General features: G+C 37.8%; 1 protein-coding gene across 1 annotated transcript in view; it reads left to right on the top strand.

Moving 5' to 3' along the window:
- DOK6 (docking protein 6) overlaps positions 1 to 18,830 on the top strand; it is a 435,054-nt gene that overhangs the window by 325,058 nt on the left and 91,166 nt on the right. Inside the window, exon 7 of the mRNA XM_008013818.3 lies at positions 16,483 to 16,600. Coding sequence (XP_008012009.1) covers positions 16,483 to 16,600 — 118 coding nt within the window. The remainder of the gene's footprint in view (positions 1 to 16,482; positions 16,601 to 18,830) is intronic.

Genomic DNA, 18,830 nt, shown 5'->3' with positions numbered 1-18,830 from the left:
GTGATGCTTTTCTAGTGATTGAAATCAAGTGGAAAAATATATCAAATTTCAAATTATTTCAGAGTCATGCATACTGATCATCAGCCCATATTTTCAATCTGCCGGTGCTTGTTTTCAACCAAAATTAACCATGGGGTTAACCATGATGTCACTTGCTATTAGTTAACCTCTGTACTTCTTTACTTATAGTTGTTTTAAACAAGCAAAAGCTCAGAGTGATTTAAATCATATTTTAATGATGGAAATTCCAGGAGCTCTTTCACATACTGTAATTATCTGCCATAAAAAAAGAATACCCCATTGAGGCTCTGGGCTTGCATCCCAACACTACCACTTACTGGCTGTGTCATCTTGGGCAAGTTATTTAACTCTGGTTTTCCTTTATCTGTAACAAGGGCATGTAATTGTTCTACTCATTTGGTTGTTAGTTTCTGTGCATTCATCTATATAAAGTGCTTAGAATCAGACCAAGCACATGGAAGTACCATGAAAGCGTTCATTATGGATGAGGGTGATGTCGGACTGACATTGAATAACAAGCGTTACTATTATGGCTACATAATATCCTTCACACTCTTTCAAGTATTTCTAACAATGTTGTGCCAAAATATTTGCTAAACAAAACAGTTCACTTTTGTTGTTGATGTTGTATGTTTTCTCATTGTCCTGTGCCACTGAGAAGCAAGTCAAAGGACTGGAGTCAAGTAATTGCTGTTAATGGCTCAGAGATGAGATAAGGGATCCAGTCACTGTAACCGCAGACAGTCTAAAACTAGGGTGTACACCATAGACATGGGTACCGACATCAGTGCTGAGACAGAAAAGAGCGCAACAAACATTTAAACAGCAGGCTCAGCAAGGCTCAACAGAGAAACTTTCTAGAAATTACAAAACCAGGGAATCCATCACTCAGTGCATACATGTCAATAGAGTGGTTTAATTCAGAAATAATTTCACTACTATGCTTTCCTCTGCAGGTTAACGCTAGTAAGAATTACTCTATGGCTAATTTGTCCTTCAGAGTAAACTGAACTAATCCTTTTCCAAGTGCAAGCTGCTTCAAGTTGATAAATGCCTCTGTTTCTAAAATACTACAACCAAAAGCAAAAGTTTTCCAGTTCTCCCAGATACTTTTTTTTTTTTTAAATATAGATACCACCTCTCCATGCACAAAACTTTGTTGTTTTTTTGAGACAGGGTCTCGCTCTGTCACCCAGGCTGGAGTGCAGTGGTGTGAACCCAACTCACTGCCAGCCTCAACCTCCTGGGCTGAAGCGATCCTCTGGCCTCAGCCCCCAACTAGCTGGTACCACAGGCCTGCACCACTATTCCCAGCCAATTTGTTTTTTATCGAGATGAGGTCTTACTATGTTGCCCAGGCTGGTGTGGAACTCCTGGGTTCGAGCGATCCAACCTCCTTGGCCTCCCAATGTTCTAGGAATACAGGTGTACCATGCCTGGTCACGGAAAATTTTTTAAAACTTCCAACAAGTATGAAAGAGTGTTTAAATACTAATTCTTCATTTGCTATTTAAAATCACAAAATTGTTACTCGAAAGTTGGATAAACAAACTCAAATGAGAAATAATGTCTCAACAACCGTTTCTTACTATAAAAGAGTTTTAAGATACATGGGAGAATTAAGCTAGGGTAATACATATTAAACTGGAACTATTTGAGGAATGTGTTTCAAATATTTGAGAAAATGATTAAAGCTAGATATTTGAACGAATATGTTCATCTCTAAAAATGTTTGTTTCAGAGATCATTCTTGTTCTTAGAGCTAGCAGAGTTCTTTGGATTCCATTGCCAAAAGTATCTGTAGCTGGTTTGACGTGCATGTGCAACATTATCAAAGAAAGTTTTGACATTCTTTGTGATAGAAGCCATTCATCAGAAACGGTATCACGAATGCATCCATGTGACTTAGGCTGTTAAGGTTGAGTACAGGCTATGGACAAGGCCCCAACTGGAAATAATTTAATTTTGGATTTTCACAGACCTGTTTTACACACACACGCACATTAAGTGAAAGGTGCTTTCTTTTAAAATGTGCCTTTATGTTTAAAGCAATTATAAAATGCTCACATGTAAAGAGCAGCTAAGAATGAGAAAAAAATTTTCTGCTATATCCAAAATAAGCAAAAAGTGTGTTAGTGGGGGGGATTGTCAGTAATTTCCAATCTTCTAACATTGCAAGTAATATTAAAACATATTTGTATACAAACACCCTCACAAAATGAGAATTTCAGTGTATTAAAAAACAGCATTTAGGATGCTCCTGTTCTGCAATCCCCATCTCCTGCTCACCAGGAAAGCTCTGCACACAGTGTAAGGACAAATAGCATGGGTGCTGTTGAAATGCCAGGAAGATAAAGACTTTGTCGAATGCTTTAAAAAACGTCAGTGGGACTTGCCAAATGGGCTGCCCTCCAGAGCTGTCAATTCTGTGATTTTCCTAAGCTCTGGTGAACAGAAAAAAACACAGAGGCCAAGGTGGGCGGATCACTTAAGGTCAGGAGTTCGAGACTAGCCTAGCCAACATGGTGAAACCCCGCCTGTACTAAAAATACAGTAATTAGCTGGGTGTGGTGGCGGGTGCCTGTAATCCGGAGGCTGAGACAAGAGAATTGCTTGAATCCGGGAGGTGGAGGTTGCAGTGAGCCGAGATAACACCATTGCCTTCCAGCCTGGGCAACTCCTTCTCAAAAAAAAAAAAAAAAAAACACTGCAAGTAAAGTTATTATTCAGTGTTCTATTCATGATTTTATCACTCAATATTCTCAATATCAATCTTAAGATTAGAGCTTTTATGATTGCTGACAGCGATCAGCTTTCTGCCAGGAAATACACCACTTGCCTATTTGTGAAATTTTTACTGATAGTCATGGATTGTGATGAAACAGCACAAGCTGAATTAGAACAAATTATTATGGTCGATAATGAAAATGTGAAAACGGATCTGTGATCCCAGTTAAGTCAATTTACTCACTATTGTTCAGTTTCAGAACACAAAATTTAGTCTAAACAACGAAAAAACCTCACATGGCCAGGTGGGGTGGCTCACGCCTGTAATCCCTGCACTTTGGGAGGCCAAGGTAGACAGATCACTTGAGGTCAGGGGTTCAAGACCAGCCTGACCAACATGGCAAAACCTGTCTCTACTAAAAATACAAAAAGTTAGCTGGGCGTGATGATGGGCACTTGTAATCCCAGCTACTCAGGAAGCTGAGACAGCAGAATCACTTGACCCTGGGAGGCAGAGGTTGTGGTGAACAGAGATCATACCATTGTACTCCAGCCTGGGCAACAATAGCGAAACTCCATCTTTAAAAAAAAAAAAAAAACCCACCCACACACATACATGCCCAAGAAGAAACATGTATTTCTGCATAAGGACACAAAGGAGGTGGACATAGTGAGAAAGCAGTGTGTAATTTGTCTAATCAGTGGTGCTCTTGCATGATATGAGTAAAAACTAGACTAGCATTCTTTCTGTAAATTGTTTCCTTAAAATTTGATACTTTAGATGTCACTTCAGAAGGTGCTTTCATGCATGAATATATGTATATGTTTGTACTTCTCAAATGTAATCAGATAGATCAGAGTTGATTCTAGATACGAAAAATCGTTGCTTAACACAAAAGACTGCAATGTGTTAAATACAATTTTGTTTTTATTTGCATTGCTGGAAACGAACAATATCCTTGCGCAGCTTTCTTCATAGTTTTCTTAAATGAAAGTAAGATTTCCAAGGCTCATCAAAATGACCCAACATACAGACATTATAACATACATACAACCCAATGACTCAGATTATCTTTTGAAACTAATGCTATAAAATAGAAGTATTTTTTAAATGTAGGTCACTAAAATCTAAGTTGATATAAGCATTGCCTGGGAAGAAAATGAAGGCCACATCCAGTGAATGTGAGCAGAGGTGTCAGTTCCTGGGATGTGTTCACTGAACGCAAAACACAGTTTGTAGAAGGAACACAGTAGGATTTAGGAGGTTGATTCCAGGGAAAGACTGCAACAGAGCTATGTGACCTTGGGCAAGTCACATTTTCTGTGCTTCAGTTACTTGTACTTAAAAAGGTGCCGAGTGAGGCACAATATCATAATATGTACTTCAGTGTTAGACCACCACCTAGTCTTTAGTAAAAGCTCAGTAATTATGAGCCAATTCATACAATGGCTAGCAAGAAACAGTTTAGCTTTAAGTGGGAAAAACTTAACCATCACCGAAAATTCATCCCAGCTTTCAGTACGTGCAGATACTGGAAATTAATTTTATGAACTTAACGATAGCCTCTATATATTTACACTTTTTAAAATTTAAAAACCCAAAATTTGATTTTAAATCACTAAGACATTTAACATTGTGTGTATTTATCATATTCATTATATTCAAAGAACAGCTCTGTAAATGTCTACTTACAAATAAGTAGAGATAATAGAGATTAAAAATACACATGTTGTTAAATGCATTACTGATTGCAGACGGAAATGGTGTTGAAAGTGAATGACAGTTTCTGCTGTTATTCCCAAACTCAGCTTATTTTCAGACTTCCTGAAAGTATTTTGGTCCATACGTGGTTTTATTTATTTATTCATTCATTCATTTAGAGACAGAGTCTCACTCTGTTGCCCAAGGTGGAGTGCAATGACATGATCTTGGCTCACTGCAACCTCTACACCTGGTTTCAAGCGAATCTTGTGCCTCAGCCTCCCCAGTAGCTGGAATTACAGGCACATGCCACCACGCCTGCCTATGTTTTTGTATTTTAGTAGAGAGCGTTTTGTCATGTTTCCCAGGCTGGTCTCGAACTCCTGAGCTCAGGCAATCTACCCGGTTCAACCTCCGGGTAGAGGTGCTAGGGTTACAGGCATGAGCCACCACACTTGGCCAATATATGATTTGAAATATGCAATAACACCCATTTTTTCAGGTTTAATGAAAACAATATCCTACAAAGTTCAGTTAAATGACATCTAGCAACTTTAATTCAATGACCATGTAAATATTACCTTTTATTTGTCATTCTGGTACAGACTTAGCAGTTATCTTCTAATTCCTTTCCATTTATTTTAAATAAAATGGAAGATTAAGTGTGAGGTGTCCCTTGTTGAAAATTAAACCAAGTCTGTGAGAAGCCCATTGCCCATAAGCCTTCAAATTTCAGAGGACTGCTTTAACGAGTACAGAGTGCCAAGCATGGCTGGCTTAAGGTCTCTGGCGTCTCTATTCTCATACGGTTTTCAGAGGTTTCAGGAGTCCTTTTCCAAGAATAAAGCTCAATGTTCTCAACTGGAAGAGCACTTCTATGCAGCATTTTCTGATTATAACAGTATAACATTTCTTTTCACAATTGACATACATTTCACGTGTCACTTCATGTATTTTCTGGCCACTTGTACCTTTGCAGTATTTCTTATTCACATGTTTTCACCCAGTCCCTCTTGTGTCAGTCATACCAGAGAACGTGCTGGCATATGTACCCTAGAGGCATTTCTTAACTCTCTTCATCATATGGAGAAAGCTATGGCTATCCCTTCCCAGCTTACAATGTGCGTGCGCACACACACACAGGATGCATACATGCATACACACATGGACCACATTCTGCTACTATTGTCTCACTTTCTCATCTGTTCCACTTTTCCCCATCTGCTGGTATTATTCAGCTATTCCTCATATTCGTTTGTGGGGTTGTATTTCTATTTGGTAATTAGGCTTAGATCAAAATATGAATTGTCATTCTTTTAATACCTCAGTTTGGACAAAATTGTGTGTCTTGACCACATATACACATGTAGACCCCTCTGGTCTATGCCACTTCTTCCATCCAGGAGTAGAAATTCCAAAGCAGCAATCTTTACCAAGCACTTAACATGTGACAAACACTATGCTTTTCACTCCCTAAGTACATCTTATACAATATTTATAACACTTAAGATAGATTACATTGATTCCAGTTTAGAGATAAGGAAAAACTGAATCTTAAAAAAAATATATGTGCCTTCCTGAGGTCCAATTAGGAGGCAGCCGTGGAGTTGATATCTGATAACAGGCTGATGGAAAGCAAAGCTCATGTTAACTACCTTCTGATTCTGCCATGCATACTGTGGTGTTCTGTCTTAGAATATGAGAAACAGGCACTCACATTCCTGCTGGCTTTGAAATTTACCCAATTGGTATAATTCTCATCTGTATCCTGGAGAGAGATCCAGTAATTTTTACAGTGAGAGTCATGGGGAAGAGGGAAGAATATCAGGATTCTGAAACCTCAGAGCCACTCAACTAGCTGTGTCACCATGAACAAATTATATTATCCCTCTGCACCTCATTGTCCTTGTCTAAAGTTCAGATGGCATATTTGTTGACAATTTATGTGAATATTCAGTGGTATAACATATGAGACCAATTTGCACATTGGCTAGGCACATAGAGAATGGCTCATAAATGTCAATTTATAAAATGCTGAATTTCTTCTCAGTTGTATATAGATTTGTCTCAACTGCTAATCCAATTTTTAAATTTTTAGGCAATCACTAGAGAGATAAAGAGCAAAAGGAAAGTCCGTTAGCATTTTTTTATACAAATGAATTATGTAAGTGAACACAAATTAGCATCAATGTTCATCACAGGGGGAAGCAAAGCCTCAAATCAACAAAGGAAAAAATTTCGAAGACAGTAAGATTACCTAGGTTGTATTTTTGGTAAAAGCATGAAGAGGTGTGGATTGTCAATACCTTCATAAAATTCCCAACATCTGTCAGCCCCACCCTTCCTGGTAACTTAGGTCTTCTCAAAGGATAAGGATGGAATGTCCACACTGTAATATATTATTAGTGAGGAAGCTTTTTCTACAAGATATCAGCATCAAAATCTAAAGAGCAATGGACTCGAGTCTAGACAACTGTTTTCTATCGGGAGCTCTGTAGTTGAGATTTTACCTTGAGCAAATTCTTGGATTTTTCTGCATATTGATTTCCCATCTGTAAGAAAATTGGTGGTTTTCTAAGGATTTTAAACCTTGAATTGCATGACTTAGTCCGCAGTTACTTGAAACTTCCTCACTCCGTAGTAGTCTTACATGTATGCAGCCCTACATGGTGACTCAGAAGTAGTGAGAGGAAGAGGAGCTGTCATAAGGGTCTTTAGAAGTCTTGTCCACAGCAGACAATGTCACACCTACCATATGTTATACTAGTCAAAACAATCACCAAGAAGCCCAGATTAAAGGGAGGGAACAATCTTACATGCAAAAGATACAGACTCAAAAGTGGAGGAAAATTTACCACGCAAATTGAAAACAAAAAAACCGGTTGCAATCCTAGTTTCTCACAAAACAGACTTTAAACCAACAAAGCTCAAAAAAGAAAAAAGGGCATTACATGATGGTAAAGGGGTCAATTTAACAAAAAGTGCTAACTGTTCTAAATATGTATACACCCAATACAGGAGCACCCAGATTCATAAAACCAGTTCTTAGAGACCCATAAAGAGACTTAGATTCCCACACAATAATAGTGGGAGAATTTAACACCCCACTGTCAATATTAGATCATTGAGACAAATTTATTCAGGACTTGAACTCAGCTCTGGATCAAGTGGACCTGATAGACCCACCCAAAACAATAGAATATGCCTTCTTCTTGGCACCATATGGCCCTTACTCTAAAATTTTCTCCATAATTGGAAGTAAATCACTCCTCAGCAAATGCAAAAGAACTGAAGTGATAGCAGTATCTCAGACCACAGTACAATCAAATTAGAACTCAAGATTAAGAAACTCACTCAAAACCACACAACTACATGGAAATTTAACAACCTGCTCCCGAATGATTTCTGGGTAAATAATGAAATTAAGGCAGAAATCAAACAAGATGCTGGCAAGGTTGTGGAGTAATAGGAACACTTACACTGTTGGTGGAAATGTAAATTAGTTCAACCATTGTGGAAGATGGTATGGCAATTCCTCAAAGATCTAGAACCAGAAATATCATTTGATAGCCAAAGAAATAGAAATCATTTTATTACAAAAATACGTGCATGCATATGTTCACTGAAGCACTGTTCACAACGGCCAAGACATGGAATCAACCTAAATGCCCACCAATGATAAACTGGATAAAAAAAATGTGGTATGTACATACCATGAAATACTATGCAGCCATAAAAAGAAATGAGATTATGTCCTTTTCATGGACGTGGGATGAGCTGGAAGCCATTATCCCCAGCAAACTAATGCAGGAACAGAAAACCAAATACCGCATGTTCTCATTGTTCAGTTCCCGCTTGCAAGTGAGAACACATGGACACAGGGAGGGGAACACCACACACTGGGGCCTGTTGGGGGTTGGGGTGGGGAGAGGGAGAGCATTAGGAAAATTAGCTACGCTTAATACCTAGGTGATGGGTTGATAGGTGCAGCAAACCAACCATGGCACACGTTTACCTATATAACCTGTACATCCTGCACGTGTACCCCAGAACTTAAAAATGAAAATTTAAAAAAAAGGAACATAGGCAATTTCTAAATGCCAGCTTTTAAATGAATTTGCAGTACTCTTCAATCTTTCACAAAATAATGCAATATTTAATACTATTTATGATGCAAGATTATGAGGAAAGATGTCATACAGAATCTCTTGATGGTGAAAAAAGGACAAAAGCATAGAACAGAGTCGTGATTCCAGTTTTGCTTCCACAGAATATATGGTCTTAGGAATGTCAATTAATATCTCAAAGCTTCAGCATCCTCTCATTTTAAAGAGGGACACTTCATCCTTTTCCTCTATCTTACAGGAATTTTATGAGGATTTAAGTAGATAAAAATCAATTAGTTGGCCAGGCGCAGTGGCTCACGCCTGTAATCCCAGCACTTTGGGAGGCCAAGGCAGGTAGATCATGAGGTCAAGAGATCGAGACCATCCTGGCCAACATGGTGAAACCCTGTCTCTTCTGAAAATACCAAAAAAATTAGTTACGTATGATGGTGCGTGCCTATAGTCAAGCTACCTGGGAGGCTGAGGCAGGAGAATCGCTTGAACCCGGGAGGCAGAGGTTGCAGTGAGCCACCAAGATTGTGCCACTGCACTCCTGCCTAGCAACAGAGTGAGACTCCATCTGGGAAAAAAAAGTTCTGGGTCAAATACCAGATAAAATGTAGAATACTTGAATTTGGCTGAAAATGAGGAAAAGGCATTATGTAGAGAGAACATATATATTTCTACTAGACCAAGTGCAGATGAAACAAAGATATTAATGGATGATGAACAACAGTTTCTTGAAAGGGAAGTCCAGACTTCCTAGGAGAAAATACAGGAGATTCTTATTCATTTGGAAGGGTAGTGGCTAGAAGATGGAGGTGAGGTTGAACGTTAGGTCTGGGCAGAACGTTTAAAGGAGAGTTTAATAAAATAAGGAAGGGGACAGTAAGTTATAGAACCATAAAACAGTCAAAGCTTTGTGAATTAAATACCATTTTCATGTATAAAATAGTACTTAAAAAATGGGCAAGGAACATGAGTAGACTTTTTCAAAAGACAAAAATGGCTACAAAGGTTCATTAAAATGCTGTACCATTGCTATTAGGGGAATGCAAATAAAACCACAATGAGACAGTTTCACACATGTCAGAATGGCTATTAGAAAAAGATGAAAGGTAACAAGTGCTGGTGAGGACATGGAGAAAAGGAGACTGGGACCCCTGAACACTGTTGCTGGAAATGCAAAGTACAACCATCGTGGAAAACAGCATGGAGGTTCCTCAGACATTTAAAAATAAAACTACCCTATAGGCCCAGCGATTCTACTTCTAGGTATTTACCCAAATGATTTGAATCAATTCAAAGAGATTCAGTTCTCCTGTATTCACTGCAGCATGTTACACAATAGTCAGTTTATGGAATCAGCATAAGTTTATCAACGAATGAAGAAATGTGGAATACATACACAGTGGAATAGTATTGGGCCTTAAAGAAAAACTCATTTTGCAGCAACATAACCTTAAAAAAAGAAAACGATCATTTGCAGCAACATAGATGGAATTGGAGATTATGCTAAGTTAAACAAGCCAGGCACGAAAAAAATACCACATGTTCTCACCTATAAATCAAATCTAAAGCAATCAACTCATAAAAGTAGAAAGTAGAGATGTGGCTACAAAGGCTAGGGACTTGGGGGCAACAGGGAGATGACGGTCAAAGGGTAATAGGCAGGAGGAGTATTGTTTTATTTTATTTTGGTTGAGGTTCTGTTGTGGCAAATACAGTTAGTAATGCTGTATTGTACATTTCAAAATTGCTAAATTTCAAATTTTATCACAAAAAAGATAAGTATTTGAATTAATGGTTATGTTAGATTATTTCACTTGTATTCATAAATATGTGGCCCACACATATATTATAAATTGTCAATTTATAGGTTAAAAAGTACTTAAAGATACAAGAGGAAATGGGCAGAAACATGCTAGTCATTTGAAATTAACACTTTCATGTTGATACAGATTAAAAATTAAATATATGGAGCAGGAAATGCAGAGCAAATAGTGTTTACTATGTATATATTTGAGTATGTGTAGAGAGATTCCATATCAATGTATCTTTTCATGTACCTATAAGATGTACAGAAATTGGCCATATAGTTAATGAAAACTGAATTTTAATATATATGGAAACTACTCAGTGTATGTTGATTAAAACATTAAATAAAATTTGCACAAACGGCCCAGTGCAGTGGCTCACACCTCTAATGGCAGTGCTTTGGGAGACTGAGATGGGAGAATTACTTGAGACCAGAGTTCCAGACCAGCGTGGGCAACATAGTGAGATCTCGTCTCTAAAGAAAAAAAAAAAAAAAAAAAAAAAGCACAAAAAATCATTACCTTAATATACACAAGCAATAACTATGTAAAAAAGGAAAGAGCTACAATTTACAATTACATAATTTTAGGAGAGAATACTTTCTATTCTACTTCACTCAGAAGCAAATGCTTTTATTAAATAAAATTAAAAATACTTGAGAAGGTAAAAAGATCAAGAAGACAACCTAAGAAAAACAGCAGGTGGAAATTAGCACAAGCACAAAGAAAAACTGAAAAAATATAAATTTACATAAATGAAAACAAGTCACTAATATAAAAAACATTATCCAAAGTAAAACCCAAATATATAAATTCGACATATGATAGGACTTATATGTATTATTTTTTTAAATCCTAAAGAATTTGATGGTTTGTATTAAAATGTAAACACCAAATAACCTTAGGAGAATTGATGACTTTTGGCAGAAAATCATAATTCTACTTATACATATGTTAACTAAAGTCCCTAGATGGCATACTAACCTGAATGTTTTCTAAAATTTTTCTCAAAATTCTTTAGTATTGAGATTTGTAAGTTTTAGTTGCAAAAGAGCAGGAATAACTTAATGCCTTTCAGTGGATATAGTAAATTTGGGACATAGCAAGGTAGTCCTTTGTATTATTCAGGGTTCACTTAAGTAAATGCAGCCTGTAATAGACAGTTCAGTGGAGGAAATTTAATACAGTAATTTAGATTCAAGAGATAGGAAGAGTAGAGACAGATTAGCAAAAGCAGGAAAGATGCTACCAGCCCTGCTTCCCTTGCCTATTAGTTTCATGGATGTTGGCAGAAAACAAAAAACTGAGTCAGAGACAGAGGACTTTATTTCTGAGGCACAGTGAGCATCATAAGTTTCATGCTTCCACAGGTTTCCCTGGTCCCTAGGTCCCACAGTCACGTGGAGCAGCCAGGGTGGATGCTGCTGCATGTTGCCCCAGCCAAGGGATCCGAGTTAGCAACTCCCAATCTTATCGGGGGGCTAACTAGCAACCCTGCCCAGCCTTTTCCTTGGAGGAAGACAGGATCTGTACTGTCCTGTTCAGGCAGAGGGCAGATCTGTTTCCTGGAGGAAGACATTTCTATCTTGAGGCTGTTTGCTGTACAAACATAATTGAAAATATAGTAAGTGCAAAGCCAGAGTGACACAGGAAGAATTGTTTCCTAAAAATGACTTTTCCAATGAAGTGTGTTCAAAAGAATCTTCCAAAGTTTAGGGGAGGAGAGACATAAGAGTTGGAATCTCTGATATCATCTACAAATCTCATTTATTTATATATTGCCTAAATGGGAAAACCACAAAGAACCCACTCTTGTTTCTATCTTTCCGAGAGCCGTCTAAATCTAAACTTCTTTTCTGGTTGGGGAGAAGGGTCTTTTCTCATCACCTTGAGGACAGCATAATTCTCATCTGTGTTATATTCAAACAAGGGTTTCAAAATGCAGTCTCCATATGGCACACTTTGGGGCTATTTTCTTAGACTGTTGGCTTTGTGATGAGATGTGTCAGTTGTCCCTCTCTCAAAGCACAAATATTTGAACTGCTCTCCAGGCTTACTTTAGCTGTGATCTCTACCCTCTTTCCAGATGCTAAGTAACTCCCAATTCATCGCTCATATGCTAGAAAACTGACTGCTGTTTCAAAAGAATAGAAGCAAGACAGAGTTAGAGCGAAAAATGGCAAAAAGTGATGGCAAGTGTATCAAGAACTAAATGCTTCCTAGTCTAGTTGATTTCTGCATATATGCTAGAGCATTCTTTCTAAATCCTGACCCTATGCGAAAAGGAGAAGCATCGCCTGTAGGAAATAAGTCTTATAAATACCAAGGGAATTCTGGCACAAAGATCGCAGAATTTTGCATAGCTGAGTTTTTTAAACTAAGTCCACACACACAAAAAAAAAAAATACAGCAGACCGTTGCAGAGAAGGAATGAAAACTTCGAACACATGTATCCATCTTGTTTAATTTCTTAAAATACATTGTTTAGAAATCTCAATGTTTTATAACTATTTGCAATATAAATACAAATTGCCTTTTTTTATATACATGCTTTTATGATCCTAAAACTCCTCCTGGTCAAATTGATGCATTGCTTTTTCAATTAAGAAATTACTATAGCATTTTAAGCTTTTTAATGCTTTTAATTGAAGCATTATTATAATATGAAAATAGTTAAGGATGAGTTTTAATTAAATAGTTAAGGATGTGTGTCCTCTTGTTGAAGCCTGTCATCAAAAGTTTTACACCTGTAATCCAGGCTACTCGCGAGGCTGAGGTGGCAGAATTGCTTGAGCTTGGGAGGCAGAGGTTGCAGCAAGCCAAGATTGCACCACACTCCAGCCTGGGCAACAGAGTGAGACGCTATTTCAAAAAAAAAAAAAAAATTATCAAGTGTGCTTGAAATACTGTCTTAGTCATTGCACAAATCAAACAGGTCAATTTCTAATACATTGCTTAAAGTTCATAACAAAATAAAAAATTGCTTGTTAAATCAGACAGATTGTACACCACTTAGATTCCCCATGACAGTACTCATTAATTTGCTCAGCTTGCTATAACAAAATACCACAAACTGGATGGGTTGAACAGCAGAAATTCTCAGTTCTGGAGGCTGGAAGTGCAAAAAAAAAAAAAAAAAAAAAATCAAGATGCCTGCAGGGTTGGTTTCTCCTGAGGCCTTCTCAACTTTTACATGGGTGCTTCCTTGCTGTGTCCTTAATGACCTTTTCTCTGAATATTTATCCCTGGGTCTCTTCCTCTTCATCTAAGGGCACGAGTCCTATTTGATTATGGTCCCCACCCTTATGTCCGCCTTTAACCTTCATTAACCTCTTTAAAAGCCTTATCTTCAAATATAGTCATTTGGGGGTTAGTGCTTTAACATGTGAATTTGTGCGGAAACAGTTCAGTCTATAGCAGTACTCAATACAAAAAGGTACACATGGGGAATGGACTATTCTAAAATCCAGGGGAACATCTAGACATTGAGAAATGGGAGACTAGATCTGTATCCCTAGCAAAGATCAAGAAAATCCATAATCAATTTTTTGAACATAAATTTTCCATTTTTCAGCAATAAGTTATGCAAGTAGAATAGAGAGAAACCTAAGGAATAAATAGAATATCATTAAAAGCATCCTAGAACATGAAAATGAAGAGGGAAAGTGAGAAACTTGAGGTGTCAAATACAGGGAGATTCAGAAGGAAATCATGTGGAAGAATTATCCAGTGGCTTCCAACTATATTTCCAGCAAACAAAAATGCTCACTATTTTCCTGATGCTTAAAAACTGACCATTTGGGAAGAAAAATGTCTCCCAGCATAAAAGAAAAAGCACTTTCATCACATTTTGGAAAGATTAATTTACCAGTGATCTACTGTATGCTGAGTAATAAACAAATTAGAAAAAGGAAGAGTAGACAGAACCGTGATTAATATGAGACAATCTATGGATTGTTATTAATGGGCATTGCTGACATGAATTGAAGATTTATGTGTTTAATTAAGTTTATGCCTCATATGGGAAATTGGCTTTAAAGACAAAAGTCCTATCTTTTCTCCCAATAATGCTTTCATAAAATGAGCCTTGCCTCTAGTTCTTTGTGGGGGTGGACTTCCATCCATGAGGGTGTAAGGCATGTTTTCAATGTGCATAGCCCTACTTGCAGAGTCCCCCCCGCGCTGTTAGCTCCAGGGTAAAACTGGAAACACCCATTGTTGATGCAGGTTTTTTGGTTCCTTAGTTCAGCTAAATCCAGGTTCTCGTTTCACAACCAGGAAAAAGTAAGGCATGCAAACACATTGAAGGGTGAGGAAAGTAGAATTTAAGCAAAAGGGGAGCTCTCAGCAAAAAGAGCTGTCCCGCCAGCCAGCTCCCACCTCAGATTGAGCACCAGGCCACCAACACAGGAGCTGAAGGGGCCAGGCTTCTCCTCCCCTGCATAAGGTGTTAATTCCTGGTGTCTCCAACCCATTTTTTCCAGTGTGCACATGGGCCCTTATAGTCTGAGCCACCCTACATTCATTTTCCTTTACTGCACATGTGTTAAGGGACTTTTTTTACCGTGGGCATGTTTAGACAAGTCCCCTATGTACAATGACCTGGGTGGGTCCGAGGTTCTCCGGGGACACTATCTGCCTAGGTATTTGGCTATCTCCTGCCATTATTATTGTTACCAGACCACCCAAAAGATTCTGAAAGCACTGCTCTATGATAACCCAGAAGCTTGTCTCCGTAGAACCCCACCCCTATAAACACCAACCACAGGATGTGGATGTGGATAGTTCACCTGTTTATGTAATAAGCAGGAAAACTTTGAAGTCTACCAACCAAATTTTGAAAAAACAAAGAATGGCTGCAAAGTTACCATTTGGAGCCATCTTAAAAAAAAAAAAAGATACCTTAACAGTGCCAGACTTTTAAATAGACTGAGTATGGCACTTTTGTGACAAGAACGTAGCAGCTCCAGAAATGTCTTACCACTAAGTAAAATGAAATATGTGCAAGCTCTTTAATTCCAACTTTCTATTAAAATGTAAGAACCTCTTAGTTTTATGTGGCCTTGAACGACCTGTTGTGTCATATCGGTACTTTCCTGATAGCATCTTCTATGAAGGGTGGCAAGAGTCAAATCCAATGCTGGATGTAGAATTATGTGATCCATCCAAGCATCAACGGCCGGGCAGGGACTCTGCAGGAGCACCGTGGACACACCACAGTAGCAGCAAGGCACGCAAAGCCTAGATTTGACAGATCATCTTTGCAACTGTTTTGCCAGGAGTCAGGCATCAAAGAGAAAATGAGATTTTATTAGAGGATTACTCATTGTCAAAAGTAAACATTTCCTCAGGCTGGGTCAGAGACATGTGCGCCAAGACTAAAAACCATTTCTGCATGTTTCTTGAAACTTCTTGTGCATTAAAAATAAAGCTATTTCTTGAAAACACAATGTAAACTTATTTTCTTTGAACTAATCACGTAGCCGAGTACGTGATATTGTGTGAATCTTCTCAGCTATCCTTAAAATTGGCATGTTTATTCGAAATATTTTAATCAGTGTTTCTCAGAGAATACCTTAATATGTACAAGATTCTATCACAGGAGCAAGGAAAAAGGTCTATTTGAGAAAATATCCGTTGTGTAAGGTTGGGAGGACATGTAAGGCAAAATTTTGAGAGATTGAAATGGGTAAAAAATGGGTATTCTGTAAACCTTTCATGGGTCTCTGCTTCTGAAGGGGCTGGCACCTTTATTCTGAGTTACTTTACAACTCTGTAAATTGTAGAAAGCCGAGAGTAACGCAAATAATTCTTGTCCATAGAAATTTAACTGTTGGGTGGAGTGACTACAATTGATCATGTTGCTACAAGTCATTGGAATCATTCGTACCATCTTAGTGTTCTCTGAATGAGTTAGATTGAATTGTTTACAAGTATTCCTTTCACATTTTTGAGTAACGATTTTACTTTAAAAGTTATCCTTATACAGGGGATCATGCAGGTATCTACAGCAGATTCTATCATCTGTCACTCATTTAACCCTGAACATTTAAATGGGCAGATTTCAGTTTTCAACAAGGCCTAAAACACATTTTCTTTTCTCTTTTAGCTTCAGACAAGCTTGACTGAACCAATGACGTTATCCAAATCAATATCTCTTCCTCGCAGCGCGTACTGGCATCACATCACTCGTCAGAACAGCGTTGGTGAGATCTACAGTTTGCAAGGCAAGTCACCTTAAAGTAGGAAAGCAGCACCTCCATTAGCTTCCTCCAGGTGGACTGACTCATGCAAATTGCTTTGTATTTGCATTGCTTGCTTTTCCTCCCATTCCCCTTTATCAGCTGTCACTGGCAGCAGTGGAAGCCGAGATTTACAGTGGCTTTTAAAAAGCTATCATTTCCTACACTCATGGTAAAAAAAATTCCAAAGATTACTGTGAGGGCTAAGGACCCAATTTGGCACAAGAACTTGACTAAAACATTATACCGAGCACGTTATCAGAAATTAAAAGCTGATGTGGAGGTCTGCTTCATGCTGTGTTTTATGAAGGATCTTTTTTCGCATCTTTTTCCTTGAAAGGACTCAAATATCAGTTCAGGAGGCTGGCTTCAGGCTTTAAGGCTCTGCCATAAACTGGTACATAAACCTACCCATGAAAGTCTTCAAGTTTAGTCAAAGCCTCAATATAGAAACCATTTGGAGAGGATGCAGGGTAGAAGGGGCCACATGTAGATACTTTGCCTTTGTAGTTTTTCTAATGATAAATGCTCAATTAACTAGCATAGGAATAGCTTGCCAGATGAATCTAATAGCTAGCAGATTTTTGACTAACAGCAGTCGACAACCCAGCTTCGGCAGTTGTCTTCCCGTTCCTTCCCTTTTGTTTTAAACTGAATCATCTTACCCTTCAAATAAAATATTTGACTACAAGCAACTAACAGCTGGCCAACACTGGAGGAAACAAGAAACTAAGAAAATAAGGCTGAAACCCACACAGCCGAGAGCATTTACTCATCCAACAAACATTTACTGAGCACCATAGGCTTGAATGTAATGAGCATCCAATAAATATCTAGGGAAAGAATGACCAATTTTGACCTTCTGGGTAGGCATTCAGACCTTTTTTCCACACATTAGCTTTTGCTCACTATTAACAATGCTGTAAGTTTTGACAAAAAAATTTGTTGCAAGCGAACTGAAGTGACGTCTTCTTATAGCAATATTTCCTTGCCAGGGTTTCCGAACTAAGGGAGTTCTATCATGGAAATTAACAGTTAAATATATGTTCTACAAGGCAAAGCAGTTGAAATGATTTTAGTCACTTACTGAAGGCAATGACATGTTATATTTTAAAGGGACTTTTATGGGCCAACTTGACTGCCTGTATTTAACAGTATCTTCGTTATTTGTGTGCGAAAATATTTAATAGAATAAGGATTAGAGCATTGAGAAAAGCCGAGGAGTGGGGACTGGGCTGGTAATTTCAAGAATCAGAAGACAAGCGTCTCATGCTTTTATTTCCCTCTTCAGATGCCAGCAGCCACACACAAGCTGCCCCGAGTCATGATCATGCAAAATTAACCTTGCCCATTTCTGTGATGAAAATAATTCAAAAATATGCTTGTAATAAGGTTAAACATACAGGTAAATATATTTGCCTGAAAACTATAAAATAGTTTCATTTAAACATCAAATTTCTAAGCAAAAAGTGAGATATTAATGCTTTTAATACAAAAAATATGGAAATAGGTCAGAAGTAGTATAATGGACAACTCGTTTTTGTCAAGGGGTTTGGCCTATAATTCCAGAAAAAAAAACTATTGCTTTCATGGTAGTATAAAGGAAACGTTTTCTGAAGACAGCTAAGATTTAGACTGATACACAATTTCTGCAATAATTTCTTATGCATCCAATAAAAAATTAGAATGCACTGGAATATCCTAAAACATTGCCAAAGACCTCTTGAAGATGTTGATTTATATGTAGCACAGATGTAATAACTGAAATACTTTTATCTCACTGATATTAACTTCCAGCAAAGTCAAGGGCTTGACATGCCTTTTCAGTTTACTTAGTCTCAATATTTCATGCTTCTCTGGTTGGTTGGTGGCATAGTTTTTTACAGAATATGCATTAACTACTATAAAATATATTCAACGGAAATTACATTTTACTATACTGTGGGTTTACTTTCTGTACTGTGTGCTTCTCAGAATATTTTACCACCCTGTATACATCTCCCTATTATATAAAAATTTAAGTATCCAGATAAGGGAATAGATTGACAGGCAGGCACATAACAGATGGATTAAAATGTTGTACTTTGATAATGGTCATTGTATTCTTTTGTTCTGTTGTGATAGTCAAAACAAGCAGAGAGCAAGGACCCTCAATTTTTTTTTTTTTGCTAGGTGCTAGTCCCTAATGGAATCAGAGCAGAATAAAACTACTGAA

The sequence above is a fragment of the Chlorocebus sabaeus genome, chromosome 18 (assembly GCF_047675955.1).
Source record: "Chlorocebus sabaeus isolate Y175 chromosome 18, mChlSab1.0.hap1, whole genome shotgun sequence".
Classification (NCBI taxonomy): domain Eukaryota; kingdom Metazoa; phylum Chordata; class Mammalia; order Primates; family Cercopithecidae; genus Chlorocebus; species Chlorocebus sabaeus.
Note: the sequence above shows the minus strand (reverse complement) of the source record. Positions and strands in the feature narration are given on the sequence as shown.